At 39.9% G+C, this 26,965-nt stretch overlaps 1 protein-coding gene across 1 annotated transcript; it reads left to right on the top strand.

Moving 5' to 3' along the window:
• Positions 1-890: 890 nt before the first annotated feature.
• acer2 (alkaline ceramidase 2) lies at positions 891-26,668 on the top strand. Its single transcript, XM_034188150.1, has 6 exons — positions 891-1,322; positions 1,564-1,678; positions 8,191-8,332; positions 13,907-14,044; positions 25,626-25,763; positions 26,251-26,668. The coding sequence occupies exons 1-6, from the start codon at positions 1,209-1,211 to the stop codon at positions 26,435-26,437; spliced, it is 834 nt and encodes a 277-aa protein (XP_034044041.1). The 5' UTR covers positions 891-1,208; the 3' UTR covers positions 26,438-26,668.
• Positions 26,669-26,965: the final 297 nt, after the last annotated feature.

The raw sequence follows: 26,965 nt of genomic DNA, 5'->3' as shown, positions 1-26,965 counted from the left end.
CACATAAGCCGGTCAAAATATCGCGATAACTGGATATTGTCAACTGAAACGTTTCTGATGTGGTTTTTCCAGATAAAAAATAAAGTAAGATCAAATTTAGATTTATTTGGTTAATAGATTTTATCAGTTGGTTTGGAATAGCATTGGAATACATTGGTTATATACATCTTGATAAGCTTTCCACTTTGGACCGATATATTCAAATTAAAATTGATGTCTCTTTTAATTTTGGTTTGTTTTCATTAAGTTTATTTTTTTTATTGTCCTGGAGTGACTTCATTTTTGGTCCTCAGTAAGGTGAATACCCAGGTATTTCATTTCAAATTTCTTTTACAGTGAGTCATGAAGTGCAAAAAAGTTCACAGTTTGTTAAATTTAACGTTGATCCTGCAGCCTTCGAGATTTTTATTATTATTATTTTTTTCAATGCTTATTGGGATTTGGTGTTTTTTTTTGTTTTTTTTTAGAAATAATGTGTCAGCTGCCACACATATATATATAAGGTGTTTCATGGTTTCCTTGACTTTGAACTTTGACCAAATTACTCCAAAATCTAACCACCTCTAGATATCTATCCAAGTAACGTTCCCACCAAATTTGATCCATCCCAGTTTCTTGGTTGTTGAGATCTCACACTATGTTTTCCTTGAGTTTGGACCAATCTACTCCAAAATCCACCACCTATAGATATCTATCTGTAAATAATAGTCTCACCAGGTTTGAAGGAAATCGGTCCAGCAGTTTTTGAGTTATCTCGTGTACAGTTATATACAGATCAGTAATACAGGCACTCAGTGACACAGACACGCCGAAGACATTACACTTTCCGGTCCAGCAGGTGGCGGTGTGGGCTTTTATGACTGTTTTGTAACCCGTTGGTGCAAAACCGACAGGAGGGGGAGCAAGAGTTTGAGGAGTGAGTGCTCTTGGTCAGCTTTAAACACTCTTGGTGTAAAGACGGAGTAGCTGTCAGAGACCGGAGCGTTGCGACAGATGGACAGAGCGTCTTTGTGAAGTAGTGGATTTAAAATGCAGCTAGGCCACGCTTTTTTAAAAAAATATAACGTAATCGTCGGTTTTATAAAGCGTGCCGGATTAAACTGTAGCGTGTGACCGACGACGCGCTACATCGTAACTTTTGTTCCGATGTCCAATGCTGACGGACGGCTCGTCCATCTGTCTGAAACAAAAAATAAACTAGTCCAGACATGAGCACGGTTCCTCTGGTGTTTTGGGACCAGTTGCAGGCTGGCAGCTCCGATGTGGACTGGTGTGAAGGAAATTACCTCATTTATCCCAGCATCGCTGAATTCTACAACACGGTGGGTTTGGAGCTTTTGTTTAGTTGTTGCTGTCAGAGTTACAGCCTGTGTTTTTGTATTATTTTTTTTTTATTTTTAAAATTTTTATTTACTATGTCCCAGAGCTGTGTTCGGGATTAACTGCGGCACCATTCTACTCCTTAGTTGCAAAATTTGATTTTATCGAGGCACTTTTTTTTTGTATCATTTAGCTCCATACTCACTTAAATGTCTAATTTTCTGCTCATGTTTATCATTTCAGATCAGCAACATTTTGTTTTTTGTTTTGCCGCCCATATTAATGTGCTTGTTCCACCAATATGCAACACATTTCAACAGTGGGATTTACCTCATATGGAGTCTTCTGGTTGTGGTTGGTAAGTTGACAATTGCCCATAAATATGTCAAAGTATGAGTTTTATGCAAGAAAACACATCAAATTTAGATTGTAGTTTTCCACGTGCCTTCTGACAAACTATCTGAAATGTCATGCCTTCTTTTTTAAAGCCAGCAGTCTTTAGTGTCATCTAGTGGTGAGGTTGCAGATTGCATTATGCCGTTACCAGTCGCTGTTTCTTCTTTGCCTTTTATGATGTTGTATTTCACAAACTACACTAGCAACCAGTACACCGTGTGATTCCTCTTGTTTTTCTTCCAAAATTGCAAAATGTGAAAGGTGTAATATGTCCCTTTGGGCTTCTGTATTAAAATGGCGGTGCAACCAGGTGACTCCTGTGAGGGAGGCCGGCTCTCATAAACAGTTGTGTGTAAAGGTTTGGGCACCCCTGATGGTTTCTATGATTTTCCTTTATAAATCGTTGGTTGTTTGGATCAGAAATTTCAGTTAAATATATCATATAGCAGAGAAACACAGTGATATTTGAGAAGTGAAATGAAGTTTATAGGCTTTACAGAAAGTGTGCAATAATTCTTTAAACAAAATTAGGCAGGTGCCTAAATTTGGGCACCCCAACAGAAAAAAAATCCATCAATATTTAGTAGATCCTCCTTTTGCAGAAATAACAGCCTCTAAATGCTTCCTATAGCTTCCAATGAGAGTTTGGATTCTGTTTGTATGGATATTTGGCCATAAATTTTTCGAGGTGATCCGGATCCAGATTGTGGATCAAGATTTCACTTTATATAGGCTTTTATGGATTACATCAAAACTACTTCACAGATTCTCACCAAATTTGTGCCACAGATAGATATTAGGCCTGAATTTTGGAGGCGATCTGGATTATGGATCAGGATTTCAATCTGTACACTTCACTTTGTCAGATTTTGAGGATTACGTCAAAACTACTTAATGGATTTTCACCACATATTGGTGTTAGGTCTTGAAAGACTCCATTAAATTTTGGAGGTGATCTGGATCCAGATCCTGGATCAGGATTTCACTGATCCAGAATCTGGATCCAGACTCTGAGACTTAAGAATTACGTGAAAACTTCTTCACGGATACGACATTACGATGTAAAACCAAGATCAGGATGACACTGTTTTGTTTCAGCTTGTGAAATAAATATCAGATTGCAACGTCTCGACCAGTCGGACCATTCTGGATCAGCATGCGATTATTGGATTGTGTTATGGAATCCGGATCCAGGTAAAGTCTGGGTCACGATGTGAATCATGTGTTATTTTGAGTCCTCGTCAACCTTTGGCAGACATCAGAAATCTTGGCTTGCTGTTGTTATTTTGAATGTGGCCAAGATCAGATTCCAGTGTGAACTGTTAACCATCCTGAACTCACCCACAGGTGCAAAACAACAACAAAAAGTGGGGTGTGACCTTATCTCTCACAGTCTTGCTCCACATCATATACCAGAGTGGTAAAGCCATGACTGCCCACTGACAGACTGGCCATTTTTTAAATTTGTTTAACTTTGACTCCATTACTTTTTATGATCCACTCGTCTAAGCAACCAGGATGCTTAAAATATTAAGGGTCAAAATATAGATGTAATATTTGTGGTGGTGGTGTGTGTGTGTGTGTTTTATATACGTACAGCTTTTGGGCTGGAAAAGCTGCATCTAACAACACAGAACGAAGGCACAGACTGCAGAAATATCAAAACTATTCTTAAAAAATCTTTCAGCGTTTGAAAAAAGTCACGTGACTGCTGTCTGGTTAGAATTCACTTTTACCAAACTGTCAGGCTCAGCCAGTGCTGCCAGTTCCTTCGTGCATGCTCGGTTCATTTTCAGTCTGAACACGGAGGAGTGAATATCTCCTGCCCTGACTACAGCTGGGAGGTACCACTGCACGAGGACTGGGCAGACATCCCAAGACCACCTTTGAGGTCTTGGGATGGGGGAGTAGCCCATTCCAACTGCAGCACCCACTGCTCATTGAGAACAGTAACAAAACAATGCACACTTTCACACCAGAGGCTCCAATAACACAGGAAAAGTCACTAGATTTATACAGTCTATGCCACACACACACTTGCACACAAAAGACCAAATTAAATGTGCTCACAGAAGAAACACAAAGGAAGTGTGTAATACAACTTTGGAGGGGCGATTGAGAAATTTTGAGCCTGACCCCCCCCCCCCCCCCCCCCAAAAAAAGTAAGACGTGGTTCTCTATCTTTTGCATTCTGAGCAACCAACATTTGTCAAAAATGTGTGAAGTTTTGATGCACTGGGTGCAATGTTGAGTAATAGGGCTGGGTATCGATTCAAATTTCAAGAATCGATTTGATTCAGAATTGATTATTTTGATCCGATATCACTTTGGTGTTAGTGTTATTAAAACCATTTTTTGAGCTGTTACCTGATTGTCTAGTTATGCAACATATTAATACTACTTCTCAAAATGTAGGCAATAGTGTAAATTTTCTGGGGATAATGGCCCCGCTCTCCCCTACAAAACTCATGCATGCAGCGCTCACTGCACGGCACGCTGTAGGAGAACTTTTCTTCTGCAGCAGGAGAACATGGCTATGGGAAAAGTTCTCCCACAGTCCACCCCAGAGAACTATTGTGTGCTGTCTCATGGAAATGGCACATTATGAGGAACAAACAAACAAAAAACTACAGTGTGAATTAAAAATGGTGGACGATTGTTTTTTCATGCCTGTAACAACAGTCCCGGTAGTCATGATTGACATCTTTAAATGGCTTTGACAGAGGTTGATGAATAAATTGTGGATGCACTGGTTCTAAATCTGAAACAGTGCATCCACAATCAATATAGAGAAATTATCATTTAATTTTTCCTGTTACACACCTTTGGAAATTGCGTAACAGCCCAACTGCAACGTACGCTTTTCAGGCATACTGTTATAATGCTGGCGAGAAGTGCGCATATATATATGTATGTATGTATATAAGTTTAAAAATCGATCTTTGGATGTATGAATCGATCTGTGGGAATTAAAATGAGAATCGGTATAAAATCAGTGACTCAATCATTTCAACCCAGCACTATTGAAAAAGGTTGATAAATGATGTATGAGTAGCCATTTTCTTTTCTTTTTCTTTTTTTTTTTCTTTTTTTTTTTTTTTGCTGCATCCTGAGTGTAGAACACGTGACTGACAGCCACACCGGTGTTTGGCTGCTCAGTTATGTGAATGTCAGGCCACACTAAAATTAAATTATAATGCAGATCAGTGAGCAGTGCGAAAATTGACTTCAGTGGCTTTGGTGGAGTGGGTGTATGAACAGCTCCACGATGAGTGTAAATTCTAATCACATGCACTGGTTGGAGCCAGGAGTGGTGGAACTGTGAACTTCATTTCATCCATAATTTCAGGATGTCTATGGCATGGACAGATGTTTACTTGGAGATGTGCAGCCACATGAATTCCAGAATGACTGTTCAGACTGAAGTCGAATGGCAAAAAATCAGACCTGTATCTGATTCAGGATCACAGAAAGGGAACTGTTTGACCAGTGTCATATTTGCGCTGAAGTCACCTCTGAGCTTCAGGGTGCACTGCAGTTAATAGTGTGTTTCTTATCTTCAGCACAAGTACTTATGTGTGTGGGTTAGAAGCTTTGCATCCATTTTTAGAAATCTGAAGGCGGTAAACTTTGTCAAAACTGCTGTGGACTGAGGTTCACATGATCTCATCCCTTCCACTGATACTACAGCCAGGATGACCTTTGACCTGAGCAGGTACACAAACCTGCAGGTTCCAGTGTGAATGCCACATTCTGTACCTGCTTTTGACCTCTGCTGTGTTTGTTTATATGTCATTTAAGATTCAACTGCGTGCTGCCATCATAAGCTTCATGGGAAACATTTAAGGTGCCAAGTTAGATGACATGTTCCTTGTATAAGCTTTGTTTTTCCTGCCACTAATGGGCAAGTACCCTGACAGATTTTTATGTTTAGTCGCCAAGAACTAAAAGCAGCAGATTATTTGTAATGAAACAACAGTCTGGTTTTTAAGAATATCCTGTCGATCCTGTTATGAGTAAAGCTTTGGCTGATAATAGAACGTCTGTTTGGCTGTGATAACAAAGGCGGTCATACTGAGCTGACCTTCTGCAGCGTTTTAAATTCACTATGCTGTGATCTATGAGTGCACTGTTGGCCACTTTATTAGGTACACATGCTTGTTAATACAAAGAAATAGGGCAACGCAGTCTTGTTTGAACCCTGTGCGATATCGCAGGATTTGACCACTTATGGGGACAGCTGGTCCTGTTGGACAATATATACACAGCATAACTTCACATGGGAAAATGGTGTACTGTTTTGTTTTTGGCTGCAATCACCGAAGCAGTCGCGACAAGTGCAGTTTTTTTTTTTCAGTTCCCATTGGAGAAGAGAAGACGAGCCAAATGGGAGACGTTGTCAGTAAGTGTTAGCCTACACGGCTAACCAGAGTAGCTGCGTTCTCTCGCCTGTAAAACTGCCTTGACATGTTTGAACCTTGTGTCATAAACAAACCACAACACATGTCCACTTTCCACTGCTTTTTCTTTGTCTTTTCACTTTGTTTGCGTGTAATTTGCCCAAAATCTCAGAGAAAGTGCCATGTTTCCATCCCTGGAAGTAGAGAAATTCCATCATATGCATCACATTTTACCCCTTTAGCGCCCGCCCTCACACGAGACTGCGCTGCCCAGTACAGGGGAAGCTTGACTTTTTTCCCAAGGTGGGCTTGATGTGTGGTTTGTCTTTTATCAATGAACAAAAAATTTCTTTAATTGGTGCTTTTTTGATTTAGAACACAAACACTGTCTTATGTTAATTGGCTAATTAATGTAAGTGGACGGGAAAAGCTTTTGTCATTAGAAGTGTCTATAGCATGGAAAGGATCCCAACAGAGGTAACAATGCACCTGTTTACCTTCATGTTTAAAAACGAACAAAAACTTAAGATGACTAATTATACAGTTAGCTGCTTAGCTTCACCATCTTAGGGGCCTTTTGTCGTGTTCCATTTAGCTTGGAAGTTGTAAGTTGCGAATGGGACTGATGTCACACCCAAGGTAAATGCTTTAAAATTTCCACACCGCAAGTCAGAAAATAAGCAGAACACCGCCACAATTTTGGAGTATAGAGTGCTACAAAAATATACATTCCACCTAATAGACCTAATTGAAGAGGACAGATGGCATAGACATTAGATTTGTTTTTTCTTCATTTTAGGTGTAGCCAGCTGTTAGCGACATCTATCTACCAGGCTAGCCAAAATGAGGTTGATATACAACACATTACGGAGCATTTCACACATAAAAATTTTGTATCAACGTATCTACTGAAAGCAGTAGGACAGGACACAATTTTAAGAAATTGGACACAAAAAAAGACAGAAGTCCTTTAAAAAGAAATAAAAACCATAGCTTTAATAATTGTTGATGCTTGGAGCAGCCATCTTTGAGTGTGAACTTTGGGTATGTGGTGGTCAAACAGGTTGATGAGTTGGAATTCCAACTTCAGGGGATGTTCCTGGGGGCATAAATGGAAAATTACAACCGCTGAATACAACTGGAACACAGTGTTTATCTTACAGAATGAACCACTCAACAGTGGACAGCAGCGTGAGGGAGGATGGGTTGGCTAAGGTAAGTGACTAACTGTATAATTGTTTCTTTACAATTCGTGAGATACATATGCACACATTTACCACCATAGAGATCCTTTCCATGCTAGTGGGCACTTCCACTGACAAATATTCAGTGATGACAAAGTGGTTTACTGTTTTTAGCTTACCCCGTCTATTAACAATATGCCTGTGATGGTATCTGTTCTAAATCAAAACTGCAATGTTTTGTCCTGAGTGAAAAGATGAACCCCAAAACTTTTTAAAATAAAGACCAGATTGCAAAATCCCAGAGTTCCTCTTTAATCAGCTAGGGTGGAAACAGTCCTACCCCCCGCCACCCCTTTTTACCAAATAAATAAATAAATAAAAATGTGTGCAGACATGGTCAAAAGACTCAGTTATTTAGGTCAAATATTAATGGGGAAGAAATGTGGCTTTGGCTTGTGAATGAGGTTTTCATATGCAACTGTCTCAAGAGTTTATATAATACTGTGTGAAAATCAAACAAGTCCACTGAGTGGTGACTCAGACCACTTCAATCTGACAGAACAGTGTCTGTAACCTAAATAACCTCAGAGCTGCCAGCATGAAAAACCACACACTGAAACCACTGGTAAGGGCATTCCATACATGCCACTCTATTAGGAACACCATTCTACACAATGAGGTGTCTGTATTGAACTTGACACACACTTATGATCACATCATGCACATCTGGATTTGTTCCAGTGGTCCAAACAGTTTTTAGCTTCTTTTTCCAGTCATAAATCGGTTTGTTTTTTTCCCCTTTTGTTTAAAAAAAAAAAATGTGGTTCATGTAGACAGCTTCATTAAATTAATGTTCTTAGGTACCAATGTCTGTGATCTCTGTCTCCCAGGTATTGGATCAACATATTTTCATGCCACTCTCAGCTTCCTTGGCCAAATGCTGGATGAATTGGCCATTTTATGGGTGCTCATGTGTGCCATTGCCATGTGGTTCCCAAAGCGGTACCTACCCAGGATATTCAGGAGGAATCGGTATGTTTGCTATGATAATATTACATCACATAACTAGAGCACATTTGCAAGCTTAAGGGCCTCTTCACACATAACACGATTGAAGCCGACTAGCGCACAAAGGAGGAATTGCATGCCATTTGTGAAAAAACCGGAGTTGCCTCCAACACCTTGTACACCTGTCACTACAACTATTCGAGCACACCGGCTAAAAGACAGAGTGTGCCCTGCGAGAGCACATTTGATCTCTCTTACGGCAGGTGTCGGCCAAATTCCAGGTGACACACACGAACATCCAACACTGCTCGCTGGCCCCTTAGAAAATGTGGTGCCATTGGCGCTGTCCGCACGAAAACAGTGAGTAGACGATCACTTTTGAGCTGGATGTAAAATTTGTCTAAGTGCCCCCACGAGTGTGGCGTTGGAAAAGCAACACACATGCGGTGTGCATGTGTATCGCTCCCCCCACCACACACACACACACACACACGTGGTATACATGTGTGTAACTCGTGATACAGAATGCAAAACATGCACTACGCACAATTTCTCCAATCAGAGCCAGAGAAGCCTATACCTTCTTCTGGGTGTCTTGGTGGCTTTTCTCACTCTTCTCCTTCTTGCACAGTCACTTAGTTTTTGAGAACTGTCTACTCCACACAGATTTACCACACAGTGCCATACTGTTTGTATTTCATCATAATTAATATAAATAAAGTCCAAGACATATTCAGTGACTTGGAAATGTTCATGTATCCAACAAAGTCACGAGGAACCTAAACACAATGCCTACCACATGACGCATGGGAGTGTCCCCGCAGAACTCCCTCAAGTGGATGAGACACAGCCATATTCACCCTGGAGAACTTGGAGAACGTCGATGGGGACGCCTAGGATCATGCCCATCACCTAGGATCATACCCATCATACTGCTGGAGGGGCGCAAAACAGCCCCTACAGCCCAGCAGCTCCAGCATAACGGGGATTGAAGAGTCAGGTTGAGCTCTGTATGCCACTAGTGACTCAAAATATATAAACAAAAGAAGCCGAAAACATTATACAGTTCATATACAGTAGTGTTCAGAATAATAGTAGTGCTATGTGACTAAAAAGATTAATCCAGGTTTTGAGTATATTTCTTATTGTTACATGGGAAACAAGGTACCAGTAGATTCAGTAGATTCTCACAAATCAAACAAGACCAAGCGTTCATGATATGCACACTCTTAAGGCTATGAAATTGGGCTATTAGTAAAAAAAAAAAAAGTAGAAAAGGGGGTGTTCACAATAATAGTAGCATCTGCAGTTGACGCTACAAACTCAAAACTATTATGTTCAAACTGCTTTTTTAGCAATCCTTTGAATCACTAAACTAGTACTTAGTTGTATAACCACAGTTTTTCATGATTTCTTCACATCTGCGAGGCATTAATTTTGTTGGTTTGGAACCAAGATTTTGCTCATTTACTAGTGTGCTTGGGGTCATTTTCTTGTTGAAACACCCATTTCAAGGGTATGTCCTCTTCAGCATAAGGCACCATGACCTCTTCAAGTATTTTGACATATCCAAACTGATCCATGTTACCTGGTATGCGATATATAGGCCCAACACCATAGTAGGAGAAACATGCCCATATCATGATGCTTGCACCACCATGCTTCACTGTCTTCACTGTGAACTGTGGCTTGAATTCAGAGTTTGGGGGTCGTCTCACAAACTGTCTGCGGCCCTTGGACCCAAAAAGAATAATTTTACTCTCATCAGTCCACAAAATATTTCTCCATTTCTCTTTAGGCAGTTGATGTGTTCTTTGGCAAATTGTAACCTCTTCTGCACATGTCGTTTATTTAACAGAGGGACTTTGCGGGGGATTCTTGCAAATAAATTAGCTTCACACAGGCGTCTTCTAACTGTCACAGCACTTACAGGTAACTCAAGACTGTCTTTGATCCTGGAGCTGATCAGTGGCTGAGCCTTTGCCATTCTGGTTATTCTTCTATCCATTTTGATGGTTGTTGTCCGTTTTCTTCCATGCGTCTCTGTTTTTTTTTGTTTTTTTTTTTGTTTTGTTTTTTGTCCATTTTAAAGCATTGGAGATCATTGTAGATGAACAGCCTATAATTTTTTGCACCAGCGTATAGGTTTTCCCCTCTCCAATCAACTTTTTAATCAAACTACGCTGTTCTTCGAACAATGTCTTGAATGTCTCATTTTCCTCAGGCTTTCAAAGAGAAAAGCATGTTCAACAGGTGCTGGCTTCATCCTTACAGAGGGGACACCTGATTCACACCTGTTTGTTCCACAAAATTGACAAACTCACTGACTGAATGCCACACTACTGTTATTGTAAACACCCCCTTTTCTACTTTTTTTTTTTTTTACTAATAGCCCAATTTCATAGCCTTAAGAGTGTGCATATCATGAATGCTTGGTCTTGTTGGATTTGTGAGAATCTCCTGAATCTACTGGTACCTCGTTTCCCATGTAACAATAAGAAATATATCAAAACCTGGATTAATCTTTTTAGTCACATATCACTACTATTATTCTGAACACTACTGTATGTGTACAAAGAAAAATGGAGCAGGACGAAGGCGGCTGCTTGTAACCAGTATGGCAACAAAAAAGCGAAGCCTGGAACGGCCGCTGTAATAAAAAATGGAGCAGGACGAAGGCGGCTGCTCATAACCAGTATGGCAACAAAAAGTGAAACTGGGGATGGCCGCTGTAACAAAAAACAAAACAGGATATGTCAACCGCCAGCAAAACACAAGAAATAAAAAGCAAAGCCGGGAATGAACGCAACAGTGAAAATGGAGCAGGATGAAACCAGCTGCTCAGAAAAAGCCAAATAGCGAAACCAGTAAGTAGGACAATTAAACTGTTTGTAATCTGAATGAATACAATAAACAAAAGCAGAGCCGGAAATGGCTACAGTAAAGCAAAATCAACTCTTGCAATGCGAGGCAAATACAGAGCTGCACGAAGGCAGCTGTACGTAACAAATATGTAAGAATAAACAAAAGCGAAGCCGGAAAACAGACACTACAGTCCAATTGAAAATCGGTGTAGTATAACTTGCACGCAATCAGCAATGCTACTACACAAAAACAAAGCAGAGAACGGCCCACCAACAAAATGGAACAGGTAAAGTCGGCCTCAATGTTATCCATCCGGTGGAAAACACAGGGATGGCACATGTGGATGCACCCGACATCACACACGCTCAGCACACGCCTGTGCAGCCTCTGAAGGGTTAAAAACGCAACTTCGACTCATAAGTCACGAGGCTTAAAGCAACAAGCGGAGAAATTGACAATATGTCGTGAAAAAACTCACCACCCTGCAACAGCTTGAAACCTGCGAGTTGAGAAGGAAAAGGGACTGAGCTTCCGGTGTCACGTGAGCTATGTAGGTTCACATAAGAGGTCTGTTAGAAAACTATTCGACCTTTTTATTTTTTGCAAAAACTATGTGATTTGAATCATGTGCGCTTGCATCAGCCAAGCTTGAACCTTCGTGCGCATGCGTGAGTTTTTTCACGCCTGTCGGTTACGTCATTTGCCTGTGAGCACGCTTTGAGTGAGTAGTGGTCCAGCCCCCTTGTCGGATTTTTATTGTGAGGAAAATGTCTGAACGATTTGGAGCTTTGCTGCATCAAATTTTTCCAGAAACTGAGAGAGACAGCCAGGTGGAAACCATTCGGAAGATTCAGACGGCTTTCAGGGACGATTCTATGGGGATCACACAGATTAAGGAGTGTTACAACTGGTTTAAAGATGGCGCACAATGGTGGAGGGCGCGCCGCGCTCCGAGCGGCGATCAACAGGCTGAAACGACCAGATCATTTCCAAACTGAACGCTGTGTTGATCTGGGACGTCGTCTGACTACTACAGAAATGGCAGAAGAGGTGGTCATACCACTTTTTTGGCACATTCCACTGTTACAGGAGTTTTTGTCGTGGAAAGAGGAGCGGAGGAATTCGCATGTCGGGACGGAGCCGCTAATGGCGCGGGACAAAAAGCAACGCCGTGATGAAGCCTCACAGGACATGTTGTGGCATGTCCAGCTCGTCCACAATTTCTCGGATAGTCACACGACTGAAAAGCCACCGAAAGCTGTCTGAATCTTCCGAATGGTGCAAGAGCTGAGCATGTTACAACATGTCCTGTGAGACCAACACGGAGGTGCTTTTGTCCCGCGCCATTAGCGGCTCCGTGGTGAATTCCTCCGCTCCTCTTTCCATGACAAAAACTCCTGTAACAGTGGAATGTGCCGAAAAAGTGGTATGTCCACCTCTTCTGCCATTTCTGTAGTAGTCAGACGACATCCCGGATCAACACAGCGTTCAGTTTGGAAATGATCTGGTCGTTTCAGCCTGTCGATTGCCGCTCGGAGCGCAGCGCGCCCTCCGCCATTGTGCGCCGTCTTTAAACCGGTTGTAACACTCCTTAATCTGTGTGATCCCCATAGAATCGTCCCTGAAAGCCGTCTGAATCTTCCGAATGGTTTCCACCTGGCTGTCTCTCACAGTTTCTGGAAAAATTTGATGCAGCAAAGCTCCAAATCGTTCAGACATTTTCTTCACAATAAAAATCAGACGAGGGGGCTGGACCACTGCTCACTCAAAGCGTGCTCACAGGCGAATGACGCAACCGACAGGCGTGAAAAAACTCACACATGCGCACGAAGGTTCAAGCTTGGCTGATGCAATCACACGTGATTCAAATCCATATAGTTTTTGCAAAAAATAAAAAGGTCTGATAATTTTCTAACAGACCTCGTAGGTCACCTAACGGTCACATGTGACTTGGTTTATATTTATTCTCCACCTGCGTTCACACAAAGGTGACAACCCATCATTTTGGCTTTTATATTTTTAATTAATTTATATCAAGTTGTAGAGATTTAGTTTGAGTTTAAGGAGGATAATTTTAGAAAGTTTTATCTTGTGAAGTCTGATTTACTTTTTGTATTTGAGATGGCATAAACAAATTAAAATGTGTGAAATTCCAAGGAGCCAAATTTGCAAGGCACTGTATATGTAAGGATCAGAAGTAGAGGAAAAAGGGGGCAGAAATCCTTTTTTTATTTTCTTCTTTACTTCTTTTATTTTACTGATAATATGTGTTATTTTATGGATTGAATGAGGTGGGCAACCTTGGGCATAGCCTAATCCTTATTCTGTTATTAATTGACTACATTATTTTGTATGAAATGGATTGTTCTAAAAAGGGATGAGTTTGTTTTTTTTGCCATAATCTCTTGTAGCGTTTTTCCCCCATCCACCCCCCTTGCCCTACCAAGAAGGCCTCAGTGGAACCACCACTGGGTTGATGTTGCGCTCACTCTTGTTGACAGCTTTGTCATATGATGTGTCCACCGCTGTGACAGCTGTATTTAATAATAGGCCTGTCTAAGATAGCTGACACCAGGAAAAGCTGCATCACATGTCTTTCCCTCTCTTCCTGTTGTCACAGAGGTATAATGACTGCTTGGCCTCTTCCAGCTGTCACTTAAAATTTTCACTGCCGTGTTGTGCATTTTGCAGTGTCATTCCTAACGTTGTGTCATGTTTTGCTTCTCCATGTAGGTCAAAGTTCAAAGTGGTCATTGGGATCTTGTCAGGAATCACCACGGGGCTGGCCTTCGTTAAGCCCGTTGTCAACTCTTTGTCACTCATGACTCTGGGCATTCCCTGCACTGTGCTGCTCATTACGGAGCTGAAAAGGTTAGTGAGTAGATTTGTGGCATCTCATCCACTTTTTAAAGCAGCAGAGGTGCGTTTGTTCTGCAGAGAGCGACTGAGGTCATCTATCCGTGGATAAAATCAGCTGAAATCATGTTTATCTGTGAGGACAAAACCCAAGGTTGCCATGCATACTGGAAATCCTGGAAGGTTTCCAGTCATGGAAATGACTTGGAAATGGATTAAGAGATTAAACAAATTGATAATTGATGTCCTGGGAATTTTAATTGTATTTTAGCCTTAATGTAGATTGCCAGGTAAATGGCTGTGTGTGTTTTTTGTTGAAACTCAGTTGATTGGTGGTGAGATGAGCTGTGCAGTGTGACAGCGCTGCTGAAGTAGCTGCAGAGTGAGTTTCCACAGAGCCTAGGATATGCCGAGAAGAATGAGCACAGATTGTACAGGCTACTGTTTTCTGAATAAATGCACTCGCCCACTCATCACCATTTTTAGGAAATATGTTACTGTTCTTTTATTCAAGACTGGATATACAGTGTGGTTAACAAGGATAAATGTAGGCTGAATAAAACTGTAGACCTATGTGTACTGAATATGTACAAGTTTTATAATGTGGGTTTTTTTAAATTTTGTTTGTTTTTTAGAAATTGCAAGATAATGTAAGTGTTCTTAACAACAAAAAGATGATGGATGACCCTATTAAACAGTCAGCAGTGATGGGTGGAGCCAACGCCAGAATTAGCCTGAGATACTTCATTATCACCCCTCCCACTAAATAATTATATGACCATGAAGTATTTTCCTTGTAGCATTATAAGCCAATGAAAACCCCCACCAGGCCTCAAAGTGATACTTGAGTGAAAGTACAAGTGTCTTACCATAAAATTACTTTGGTAAAACTTAAAGTCTCCTTTAAAAATATTACTTGAGTAAAAGTCTTAAAGTATCTGACATTTACTGTACTTCAGACATGGGGCCAAATACAAAAGTATTTGTATTTGAAAATACTTAAATACATTTTTTGGAGTATTTGTATTTTCTGATTTTGAATTCAAAGTATTTGTATTTGTATTTCAAATACATCGCTGATCCCAAGTATTTCCAAATACTTTTTCAAATACTTTTCAAACTTGGGAATCTCTGTGACACCATGTTGAATATAGATTGTGATCGTTTGATTATTGCCTGTGATATTATAATAGTGAATTTGTGATAAAACATTCAATCCTTTACTTATCAATAATATTTGGTCATGCTATTTTCACAATAAATTGTCACCGGTTTATCAGTTTTTGTGATGATTTGTTGTTTATAGGTCATAGAATGTATTTGTATTTGAAATACTCAAAATATAAAGTATTTGTATTTGAAAAAGTCCAAAGTATTTGGAATTCGAAAATCTAAAGTATTTGTATTTAAATACCCAGTAGACATGGGTCAAATACTGACCCATGTCTACTGTACTTAAGTATCTAAATTTCTCATATAAAATGTACTTTAAGTAAAAGTATTGAGTGAAAGTAAAATCCAAAACAACATGAAAAGAAAGCCAGTGTGGTGTCTGGAGAAACCAGGAGGGGGCCTCAGCCCATATAAAAGGCTGGATCCGCCTCTGGCGGAGCAGTTGGTGTGGATGAGTGAGCCACAGGTGGTTGTATGTAGCGGTAAATAAAGTTGCCATTCTTTTTCTGAAGGCACAGTCTTCAGCACAGATGGTTTTCACCCTCCACAATCTTCCTCTTCCTCAGCAGGGGTGCAGATTCAACCTGATGTCTTTGATATGTTTTTGTCATTTAAACTTGTTTATGTCAGACACTATACTTGATGCAGCAGGTGTGAAAGGCACTGCACTCTCTGGCTGTAGAAGACTGTTACTCTTCCCAGTGTACAGCTGCGCTCCGGCTTACTTTCACCTCTGCAGACAGGCATTGCCCAATCAAATTTCTTCTACTTTATATTGGTGTAACGATTAACAAAGATGTTTAAAGGAAATGTATCGGAGTAAGAATATACATTTTATTGAGGAAATGCAGTGGAGTAAAAGTGAAAGTCGCCAGAAATGTAAATAATGAAGTAAAGTACAGATACGTCAAAATTCTACTTAAGTACACTAACAAAGTATTTCTACTTCGTTACATTACAACGCTGGCTATGAGGCAACAGTGTTAAACTGTCCATTTACTGTAAATGGTAAATGGACTGCATTTATATAGCGCTTTTCCAAAGCCCTTTACAATTATGCCTCACATTCACCCCGATGTCAGGGTGCTGCCATACAAGGTGCTCACTACACACCGGGAGCAATAGGGGATTAAAGGCCTTGCCCAAGGGCCCTTACTGATTTTCCAGTCAGGCGGGGATTTGAACCCATGGTCTTCTGGACTCAAGCCCAACACCTTAACCACTAGACCATCACCTCCTGTTGTCTATTATTACGTCTGCCGAGGATGTAATAAAATCACCTGCGTTTATCTTCTGGAGCAAGTTTCACTTTATATATGTTTTGAAGGATTACTGTTAGAGGATTATGTCAAAACTACTGCATGGATTTTGACCAAATTTTTAACACTGATACATATTAGGCCATGAAAGACTCCATTAAATTTTGGAGGTGATCTGGATCCAGATCCAGATTCTGGATCAAGTTTCACTTTATATAGTCTTTGAAGGATTACGTCAAAACTACTTCACAGATTCTAACCACATATTCCCCACAGACACATATTAGGCCTTGGAAGACGCCATTAAATTTTGGAGGTGATCTGGATCTGGATTGGCGGATGTCAGAAATCCCTGATTCATCTTGTTGTTGTTGTATCTTACTGGTGGTCAGATGACTGCACTGTGATGTTAAATATCCCGCTGTCGACATCACTTAAAGTTAGCAGTCAGGGCTTCCAATGCAAGGCGTCAGACGTCAAAATCTAATATCTACTGAACAGATTTTGACTACTGACATAAAAAACTCAAACATTACCCTCCACCTCACCCTTGGCACTGCAGACATCTGTTTCATGAAAGGCTCCCTCAATGTTGGCACAATCTGTTGCTGTGCTTGATGCTCCTCAATAATGCCTGTTTGACAACAGACAGCTGTATTGCAAGGTGAATTACAAAAAAAAAGAAGAAAAAAAGTATGACTTTGATTTTTAATGTGATCTGTGTGATGTTTTGTTGGGCAGTGGCCCAGAATCAGGGCTGTTAATTTGTGGACCACATTTGGCCCAGCCTCCTTTTGTGTGGACATCCTTATGGGATCATCAGGTCACTAGACAGTGCTGATACAATGTAGTTCCAAGTCTTTAGGGTCCTGATGGTTCTAGTCTTTCTGTATGGTTGTGAGGTTTGGTTGCTAACTAGTGACCTAAATTGATGTCTGGAAATCTTCCAGAGGATCCTTGGGAACTGCTGCAATGATTTTAAGCAAATGAGTAATTTCATGGGGACACTGAGATGAGAAGTATCACGTATTGTCAGCTATGACATCATCTAGCTTGCAGGTACCTCTCCGGTGAGGATCCCAGCAGCTGGAGAAGGAGAGTGTGAGAACTACATTTCACCTGGCTGCAGCAGATAGATTGTTACTGTCAAGAGGTGGAGGTGGATTGTTGTCTGCCTGGACCAAGGGTGGATCTGTGGTGGATGCAGTAACTCATGTCACAAGTCCATCATCCCAGACTTGATTTAAGTTGCGCTTCTATACAAATGAAATAATAAATATTTCACTTGCTGAAAATACTGGAGTACAGACTTCTTAACTGGTGTATTGGACCAAATAATCGCACAGTAAACCATATTATCTTAGATATTAGTATTAGAAATCTTAGAAATGAGCTAGCGGCGTGCCAGCAACTAGCAACGTGGGCAGTAGTTGTCAGTCAAATCGACCATGTCCCTAATTATACATCATTTAATGACATAAACTGATTAAGTATGTAAAAGTTCAACCCAGTACAGTTGTCATGAATGGGAAAACTAGCTATTGAGGTTAAAACTTTTTTTTTTTTGTACCATGCTGTAAACATGTATATTTTTCTTGTAAAGTTGGGCATTGTAACATGGGGTTCTGTTGGGAATGACATGCTTTTGGAGTAGTCCTCAAGTATCCATTGAAGGAACTGAAGGTTTTGGTACTGCTGTGTTGACTTAATTTTTCAGCACCCGAGGTTGCTGCTTGAACAGGATGTAACATCTGCAGAAGTAGTCATAAACTGGCAGACAGCTGTTCAAGTTTGTCCCCCAAGGCAGCTGTTTATTGTCTTTTGCAAGCCTTATCATCTTTAAATATGGTCCGCATGAAGGATTTCCTTCACATTCACCCTTCAGTGATTTTATTTCAGACAGGGGTCCATGAAAAAACACAAACTCACGTTGAAAACAAAATAGAATTAAGAATAATACTTATTATTGTATGGCTGGGATGCGACACATGCTCTGATTGGCTGATTACCGGTCGGATATTTTCCCATATCCGGACTGGTTACCATGACAATCGTTCCACAACGCGTATTTTCGTTACAAACCAGGAAGCAAAAGCCATGATTCAAAAAAATCAAGTGGGACATAAACATACTCCATAAATATCTAAACAGCATCTGAAATAACACAGCTTACCAGTTAACGACCAGACCATCTGTTAGCAAGTTCTTCATGGAGGTGAAGCGAACGGATGACATATTCGGACGACGCTGTAAGTTTGTGTGTCTATATAATAGTCATACGAATTATATAGTAAACGAATTATTAACCTCGCTTGCTTGGTCTGTACGGGGATATCAGACCTCCATGTTTTTCCACACGTCCATAGTGACAACACGTCGGTCTGATATTTCCCCGTACAGACCTTGCGGTCGATTAATAATCTTTTAGTATTCACAAAAACTGCTATACCTGTGTTTCAACAACTTCAGTCTCTGCAGTAACCAAAAACAGAATTATTTCAGATTATTTTAAATGACAACTCTGTACACCACAATTCTCAGAATGGCTGGTAAAGTATTTACTTGGATGTTGAGTAACATTTCACTTGTGCTACACCATCTTGGATTATTAACCAGTATTTGTGTGATGTGATGATGGGCCACTATTGTCTATGTGTACCTACCTTCTTACAGTACCAACAAGGTGGAGTTATACTGTGAATAGGGACATCCATCCTGACAGTTAAATATCCACTGTCCACTCAGGACTTAGCATCGCCTACAGTTTATCCAGTCACAGCCACAGAAGCCTGTAATGTCGTCAGAGTTGTGTGGGTGTCTTGGTGGCTTCCCTCACTCGTCTTTCTTGTAGGATAACTGTATGGAACATTCGTTGAATGGAACATTCCATCCTCCACCTTGTGAAATATTCATACCTTTGAGTGAATAAAAAACATTATGTGTTTTATATACCACCTAAAAATTTAATATTTTATTAATTTATAAACAAGAGAAAAGGGACTTACATTTTGGTGTGTGTCACTGCGTCAGGAGGTTCCAAACACTCCAACGCAAATTTTAAATAGCAGTCCAATCCAAAATTGTTCTCAGTCAACTGACAAAAACATTAGATAGTTCAAAAACAATCCCGACGGTGTAGTCCACAGCTGATGCCATGCTGTGATTTCTTCTACTTTTCTCAGTCCAGCGAAAATCTGTGACAGAATTTTGTCGACCTCTTCATCCGACAGTGGTTATACTTTTGCTAGATACGTCCCAGCGAATATTGCAAATGCCTCCACAGGGCTTATGGCATACTGGATTTGTTTTTTCTTTTGTGTTAGAAGAATGAGCAGCATCAGTGTGTGGTGTTTGCAGCATGCAATGGTACAAATCATATGGAACCAAATTTGCACACTAAATGGAATCAGAATTGCACATGCAAATGGGATGAATGATCAATATCATGTGACATACAAACCACCAATCAAATAACAAATGATCTAGTCAGGTTTTATATGAACCCTAATGAACAGATGGTTAGGAATTCTACTTTAAATTTCTGCTTATAAATCTCCCGACATCCTTCACACTGTAGCTTCAATGACTGATGTAAATGACATCAAAGGCATTTTTAGTGACTTGGAAAGGTTTATGTGTCCATTCTCTGACTGTGAAAATGATGATTTGTATTAAAAATCATCCTTTACATGTAGTTTGTCATGTTACTTATATGGTCTGGAAGTTAATGCATAGTGTATTAAAAAATGGTTGTAATTCCTATTGTTGTGTTATTTATGAATAAAAATGTGCAGTATAACTTACTGATGTAAAGCTAAAAGTCTACACTACAAGCAAACCTTGATTCTTTCATTTCAACTCCATTGTGGTGGTGTAAAGAGGCAAAATGACAAAAAAATTTGCATCACTGTCCAAATACTTCAAATTCTTTGTGCACTTTTGTGTATGTTTGCTTTGTGTCTGTTAATGTGTTCTTCCTGTACAGTAATCTGGAGCTGCGCTCTGTTGTTTCCGCCTCCCACAAGCTTTACCGCTGTCAGTGTCGGAACCTTGATTCATCTGTTGTTTGGCCACTTAGTAATTCTTGACATTACTGTCACTGCCAGTTGCGTGCAGACACTGCTTGTTTTTGTTGTGAGAAAGAATTCCTCTCAGCCTTGACTGCTGGACCTTTGACTTCAGAAAGAACAGACACATTTTCCAGTTTGATTTGTGACCCCCATGCAGTTCAGTTTAGTACAAAACACCAAACAAACAGTGAAACAGTTGGTGTGTGTATCTGTATATATACACATATACATATAATACACTATAATATATATAGTTTGTTATATTGAGGATGCAATTATGTCTTCAAGTGCTTTACCAAAAGTGTACTTATTACTCAGAATGTTGGAGCAGTCTATTGAGCAATTCGTTATTGAACAGCAAACTAATTGGCAACTAAAAACCAGGGGTTCCTGTTGTCTTTTGTTCTTGTTTCATTGTAATCATTAGGGGTGTAACAATACCAGTGTTTCCCTTGTAGTAGAGGGTGGAACCCCAAACCAGAACCCACAAAAATTGTAATACATCCTCTTCCCAGTAGTCTTCCCCAACATGTCTTGGTCAACCATGAAAAGACATTTTGCCTGGAGGCCTATTTCGCTAGCAAATCATACCAATTAGAGCATAATTTTGAAAGAAAATGACTTTTGTGCAAAGCAACCAAGATAACTGAAACTTTGGGCCAATGATCTTACACAGACTGAAGTTTAACTCCACCAAATTAAATTTGCTGGACCTTTTGTAGGATTTATTACAATTGTTACAGGTTCTGTTTTTTTGTTGTTATTTTGTGTTTTGTTTTTTTGAGGGGGTGGGGGTCACCCTGTATTAGGCCCAGTCAAGTAGCGCTGCTGTCAGGCCAGTGTTTCTGAGCACTTTACATTTTTCCGCTTTGTATACCTCATGATTTTATTTTATGGGGAAATGCTGAATACATCTATCTGGATCTATATATCAATTCAGTAATCAATGGAAATGGACTCCCCATCAAGTCTGAGCTGTTTGAGATTTCTGCCTATAAATGGGGAGGGGGGCTGGGGCTGTATGACTTGCTGTGAATTAATTGTACTCCCTGAACTTCAAAGAAGTCTGTGCTACAGTACAAGTATTTCCACTGAGCAAAATTTTTGTATTGCCTAATTTCTATGTTAGTACTAATTAGCAAGTAGCTTGCTGAGATTAGGTCCACTGATGGTCCAGCAGTTGCTAAGGCAGCACACTAGTCATAACGTTAGCCTGTTAGCCTTACCTTAGCTTTGCTTGTTTAGTAACTGTGAGATGAGGACATGTTCAGGCTTCATTCTGGGTTTTCATGTATCCCATAATCCCTTGTGTGCTAGAGAGTCGCTGCCGTCAAAACAACATAGAGAATTCACATGATGACAATTGTAAATGAATATTATACTACAAAAATTTATTTTTTATGCTTTTCATCACGTTAATCAGAGACTACATGCATGATACCCTGAAAACTTGCTAAAACAATTATAACAAATAATCCGTGTCTGCTACTTTTAATCTGCGTGGAATTTAATAAACAGAAACTGAATTTCAGACATATTATATATATATATATATATTAGTCTATTACAAAGAGGACAGTGTTGTAAAGAACAATAACGAGATGTTAAAGAACAAACTTCACTTTCCCCCAGAACGACATGATCAGGAAGCGAGCATAGCTCACAGCAACTCCCATTGAAAATAACAGAGAGCCAGCCTGTGATTCTCGTATGTTTACATAAAACAAACACAATAACAACGTCTAAAAACCCAGAGAATATATTCATGAGAGTTTTAGGCACAATATAAAAATAGTTTTATGTTGCGATGTTAATGGTGTTGTCCGTGTGCAGCGGTTAAAGTGCAGCCTGATCAGAGTGTCTCAATGCAGTTCTGTGTTACCGAGATCTTGCAGCGCGGTGACCTGTCCAAGGTTTTGTAGGATTTGAAACCTGAAAAGAGCGAATTCATTCTGCCCAGGTCATGCAGATCTTGGCCATGCTCCAGCTATGCCCATTTATTGGTTGACTGGGAGGTAGGTGGAGTTAAACACTGTCAAGATGAGGACTGGTTCTAAAACACTCTTTGGAAAACCTATGGGTCATCACGGAGGGTTTGTCCAGTGTGTGTGTGTGTGTGTGTGTGTGTGTGTGTGTGTGTGTGTGTGTGTGTGTATATATATATATATATATATATATACACACAGTCTATGGTCGCACCACCCAGGCCATGAGTCAATCTAGCCCCACTTTTCTACAATAATTATACCTACTGTTGCCGGGGAAACGTGGGTGTCCCCCATACAGTCCATGGCGTCTTCTTAGCCTTCGCCAGTCGCTGTGGCCCTCAACACTAAGTGATGTGTGTGCTGGATTGTACACAAAGAAATGTGCAAATGGCCAAAATGTCATAGCTGATGTTCCATCACAGTGCAGTGCACAGAGAAAAAGTTCCGTATGTGCAGTTGCTGCATTTGTTTGGTATGCCAGACTGAAAGGCCCAAAACAAATGTTTTCTGTTGAAATATGGTAAAGGTTCTGAATACTTGTGCACATGTGATTTTCTTAGTTTGTTTTGTATAAATTTGCAAAAATCTAAAAAAAAAAAAAAAAAAAAAAAAAAAACTTTTTTCACATTGTCATGTAGAATTTTGAGGGGGATAAAAGAAATTTTGAAATAAGGCTCTAACACAACAAAATGTGGAAAAAGTGAAGCACTGTGAATACTTTCTGGATGTTCCGTATGTACCATTCTTCATAGTGACTAGAGTGTCAAATCCACCATCAAACACTATTGAAAGATTTCTACTGATTGAGTTGCTATATAATATTTAATCATTCATTAAAAAATAAAAACTTCTCTCTTTATTCTGAATTAGTTTATTTTACTAGAAGATTGTGTGGAAACCTGTTTTTTTCCTCCCAAAAGGTGAATCTTAACAGATTGTTGTATTAACATAGAACTTAAAATCTACTTTATCCAGTTAAAGTTGTCATGATTCTCTCATGAATGCAGCATCAGTCTGCACCAACTCTGCGGGTGTGATAATGCCAGTTCTCCTATTTGCTTGAGAATGGAATGCGGGGTTTGGGTAAGTTGTTATTGTAGGCATCGTGATGGTTTTGCAGTTATGTGAAGTATCACAAAGTGGCACTCTAAATACTGTCTGGCTCTAGGAGCTGAAAGAAGTGGAAATGCAATGATTTGGCTTTTTTTAACAGACAGAATTTTTTTTTTTTTTTTTTTTTTTTTTTATAAACAAATCACATGTTCTTGTGCACAACAAAGAAATACTCAAGTTATCAAAGTGGGTGGGGGGAGAGATGCCAGCTGCTGCTGCATTTCAGTTTGATAACTTAATGGCAGTGAGTGTAGTGACATAATCAAAAAGTTTTAGGTTTGTAGTCCCGTCTTTGTTTGGAATTCACCGTCAGCCATCGTCTGCAGTGTGACAGCAACATCTGCACCAGTCACATCGCAGGAAGACTAAATAGTTTGTCAGCAGCACTCTGGATTAGTGTCTCTGGAGGTCAGTGCCCTGATCATTAGGAGGCATTAGTGCAAATATTTCAGTTCCTGTCAAAGTAAGATAATAAAAGTGCTGTCATCATCACAAAGTACTTTCACAAAACAAGCACAAGTGTAAATAAAAAGTTTCACACATCTGACTTTTTAAAAGTAATTTTTTATGTTGTACTGTTGATGGATTTTCTGTATTAAAGGGGCCAAGTTGTGCAAAGTCATTTTTGTTTAAATTTGTTTTATATATATATATATATATATATATATATATATATATATAACATTCTCAAAGTCCAACAGTTTTGTGTGTGCATTTACAAAAATCCCCAAAGTTTGAGCCAGAACCAGGACATTTTTTACACGCATCACGCAGCCCCGACATCAGACACAGATTTGCGGAGGGGCCTAACATTGTTCTGAGAGGGGCACTTTTTTTTTTTTAGGCCAGAAGTGGTAGAGCCCTGTGCGGGACTGATTTCTTCATCACTGAAAAAAGCTTCTCCCAGCCGGTTGATGTCCCATCACTACTTTTTTCTGCTTTTATCTCTTAATGTGGTTATGACTTGCAGACTAACTGTTTCACTTTTTCCTGTCGCAAATCCATGATGGCGCTTGTCAGGGTTGGTCACTGAGCCCTTGAAAAGCCAGACAGTGATGTAGAAATCTCTGCCCCTTTTCCACGTTGTTGCCGTAACAAAACATTCACAGTTATTTAGTAAAAATCAGATAAAGCACAGTGTGTTTATCAATGTGATTATGAATCATCTATATTGGAAATTTATACAGATTGTAATCATGGTAGCCTGCGATTTTTTATTTATTTATTTATTTATTGTTGTTGACTGGTGACTGACAGGCTCGTCCATCCAGGATGGGCCCAGCTCCCTCCAAGGGCAGGTAAGGCACCCTAAGGCCCGCGCATGATGCCGGGTCTGGCATCACGGATGTTGAAAAACCAGTATTGGCTTGATACCATGCAGCTGGAAAGTATTCACAGCGCTTCACTTTTTCCACATTTTGTTATGTAACAGCCTTATTCCAAAATGGAGTAAGTAACTCAAGGACATTCACAGAGTTGTCCTGAAGTCAAAGTGTCTTTATTTGTCTCCCTAAGGAGAAATTTGCCTTGGACAGGGTCTGCTACACAGGGTCTGTGTGTAGAATTTTGAGGGAAAAAAATTAATTTCATTCATTTTAGAATAAGGCTGTAACAACAAAAAAAAATTAGAAAAACTGAAGTGTGTTTTTGGGAAGCGATGGGGTGGGTGGGATGGAAGCTACACCTCTAAGATAAAAGCTGTTCCTTAACCTATTAGTCTGTGCCCTGTGACCTCTTCCCCAATGGCAGAGGAGCAAACAGGGAATGTCCCGGATGCCTATTATCCTTACAGATGGCCAGTGCTTTCCTCTGCAATTATAAGCGATACAGCAGAACCACGAAATCTCTTGTTTTTTGCCAGATCACTCAAAGCAGCAGCACTTTCAACTAGTTGTACATATTGCACAATTATTATAATGTTGGTCTTGAATTTCATTCTGATTACCATTAAAAAGTCTTGTTGATTCTTGTGCTTGTGACCCCCCCCCCCCAGGTGTGAAAACCCACGTGTATTCAAGTTGGGCCTGATCTCAGGGGTCTGGTGGGTGTTGGCTCTCCTTTGCTGGATCAGTGACAGGATATTCTGTGAAATGTGGTCATCTGTCAGCTTTCCTTACTTGCACTGTTTCTGGTGAGCCCATTGTTTCCTCAGCAAATTTTATCAGCTGTTTTATTGGTCACTTTATGTACTAAAGATGAAATTGATTTTTATTATGTCCGCCAAGGACGTAATGAAATCATCAGTGTTTATTTATTTGTCTGTCTGTCTGTTAGCAGGATTACGTCAAAACTACTTGCCTGGATTTTGACGAAATTTCCACCACAGATATTAGTCCATGGAAGACTCCATTAAATTTTGGAGGTGATCCAGATTCTGGATCAAGATTTCTGAATCAAGATTGCCCTTTATATAGGCTTGAAGGATTACATCAAAACTACTTCACTGATTCTCACCAAATTTGCACCACAGAATATTAGGCCATGGAACATTGATTCAGATCCGGATTCGCGGATGCCAGAAATCTATGCTGAAATTGCTCGTTTTACACATATTTCCTTCATTTTTCTTTTATGCCCTACAATTATCAGATTTATTTAATTTTATCTTGTTCTTTCAGGCACATCCTCATTTGTCTGGCATCCTACTTGGGTTGCATTTGCTTCGCCTACTTTGATGTGGCGACGGAGGCTCCAGAACAAGGCCCTGTTATTATGTTCTGGCCCAGTGAGAAGTGGGCCTTCATCGGCGTGCCCTACATCACTTTGCTCTGTGTCCACAAGAAGTCGACTATCAAGGAGACATGAGGTGACTCACGTTTGCCCTTCTGGTTTCCTTTCACACTTCCAGGATGTCTCCTGAAAACATGGACAAACATTACGTCATGCTGTTTTTGTCTGTCTGTGACCCTTGGCAAATTCTCTGGAGATATTATGAGACAGAGAGACTTTTTTAAATAATATTGTATGAAAGCCAACAAACCATCCCAAAACCGTTCTTAGGTTTTGCACAAGAGTGAAAGTATTAAACATGACAGGCTTATATCAATAGATTTTACACAAAGAAAGCCTCCTAATAAAGTGTTGTGTTTTTGTAAACATGAATATAGCATCTCATAGGTGCATCTTTATGAAAGTAGGTATACTCTTCTTAGAGGAGAGCACATACTTCAGCCAGGGTAATAATGGACAATCATTATTATCTCTGACAACCAATAGAGGAGTTTGTTTTTGGTTTTGTTTTGTTTTTGTTTTTTTTTAACTGGGCAAACATGCCTTTGTGATGTTATACTGGCATGTATAGCTCTTTATGATGTCATAACATCCTGGGTGGGA

The sequence above is a fragment of the Thalassophryne amazonica genome, chromosome 15 (assembly GCF_902500255.1).
Source record: "Thalassophryne amazonica chromosome 15, fThaAma1.1, whole genome shotgun sequence".
Classification (NCBI taxonomy): Eukaryota; Metazoa; Chordata; class Actinopteri; order Batrachoidiformes; family Batrachoididae; genus Thalassophryne; species Thalassophryne amazonica.
The sequence above is the reverse complement of the archived record's forward strand: the minus strand, read 5'-3'. Positions and strand labels throughout refer to the sequence as shown.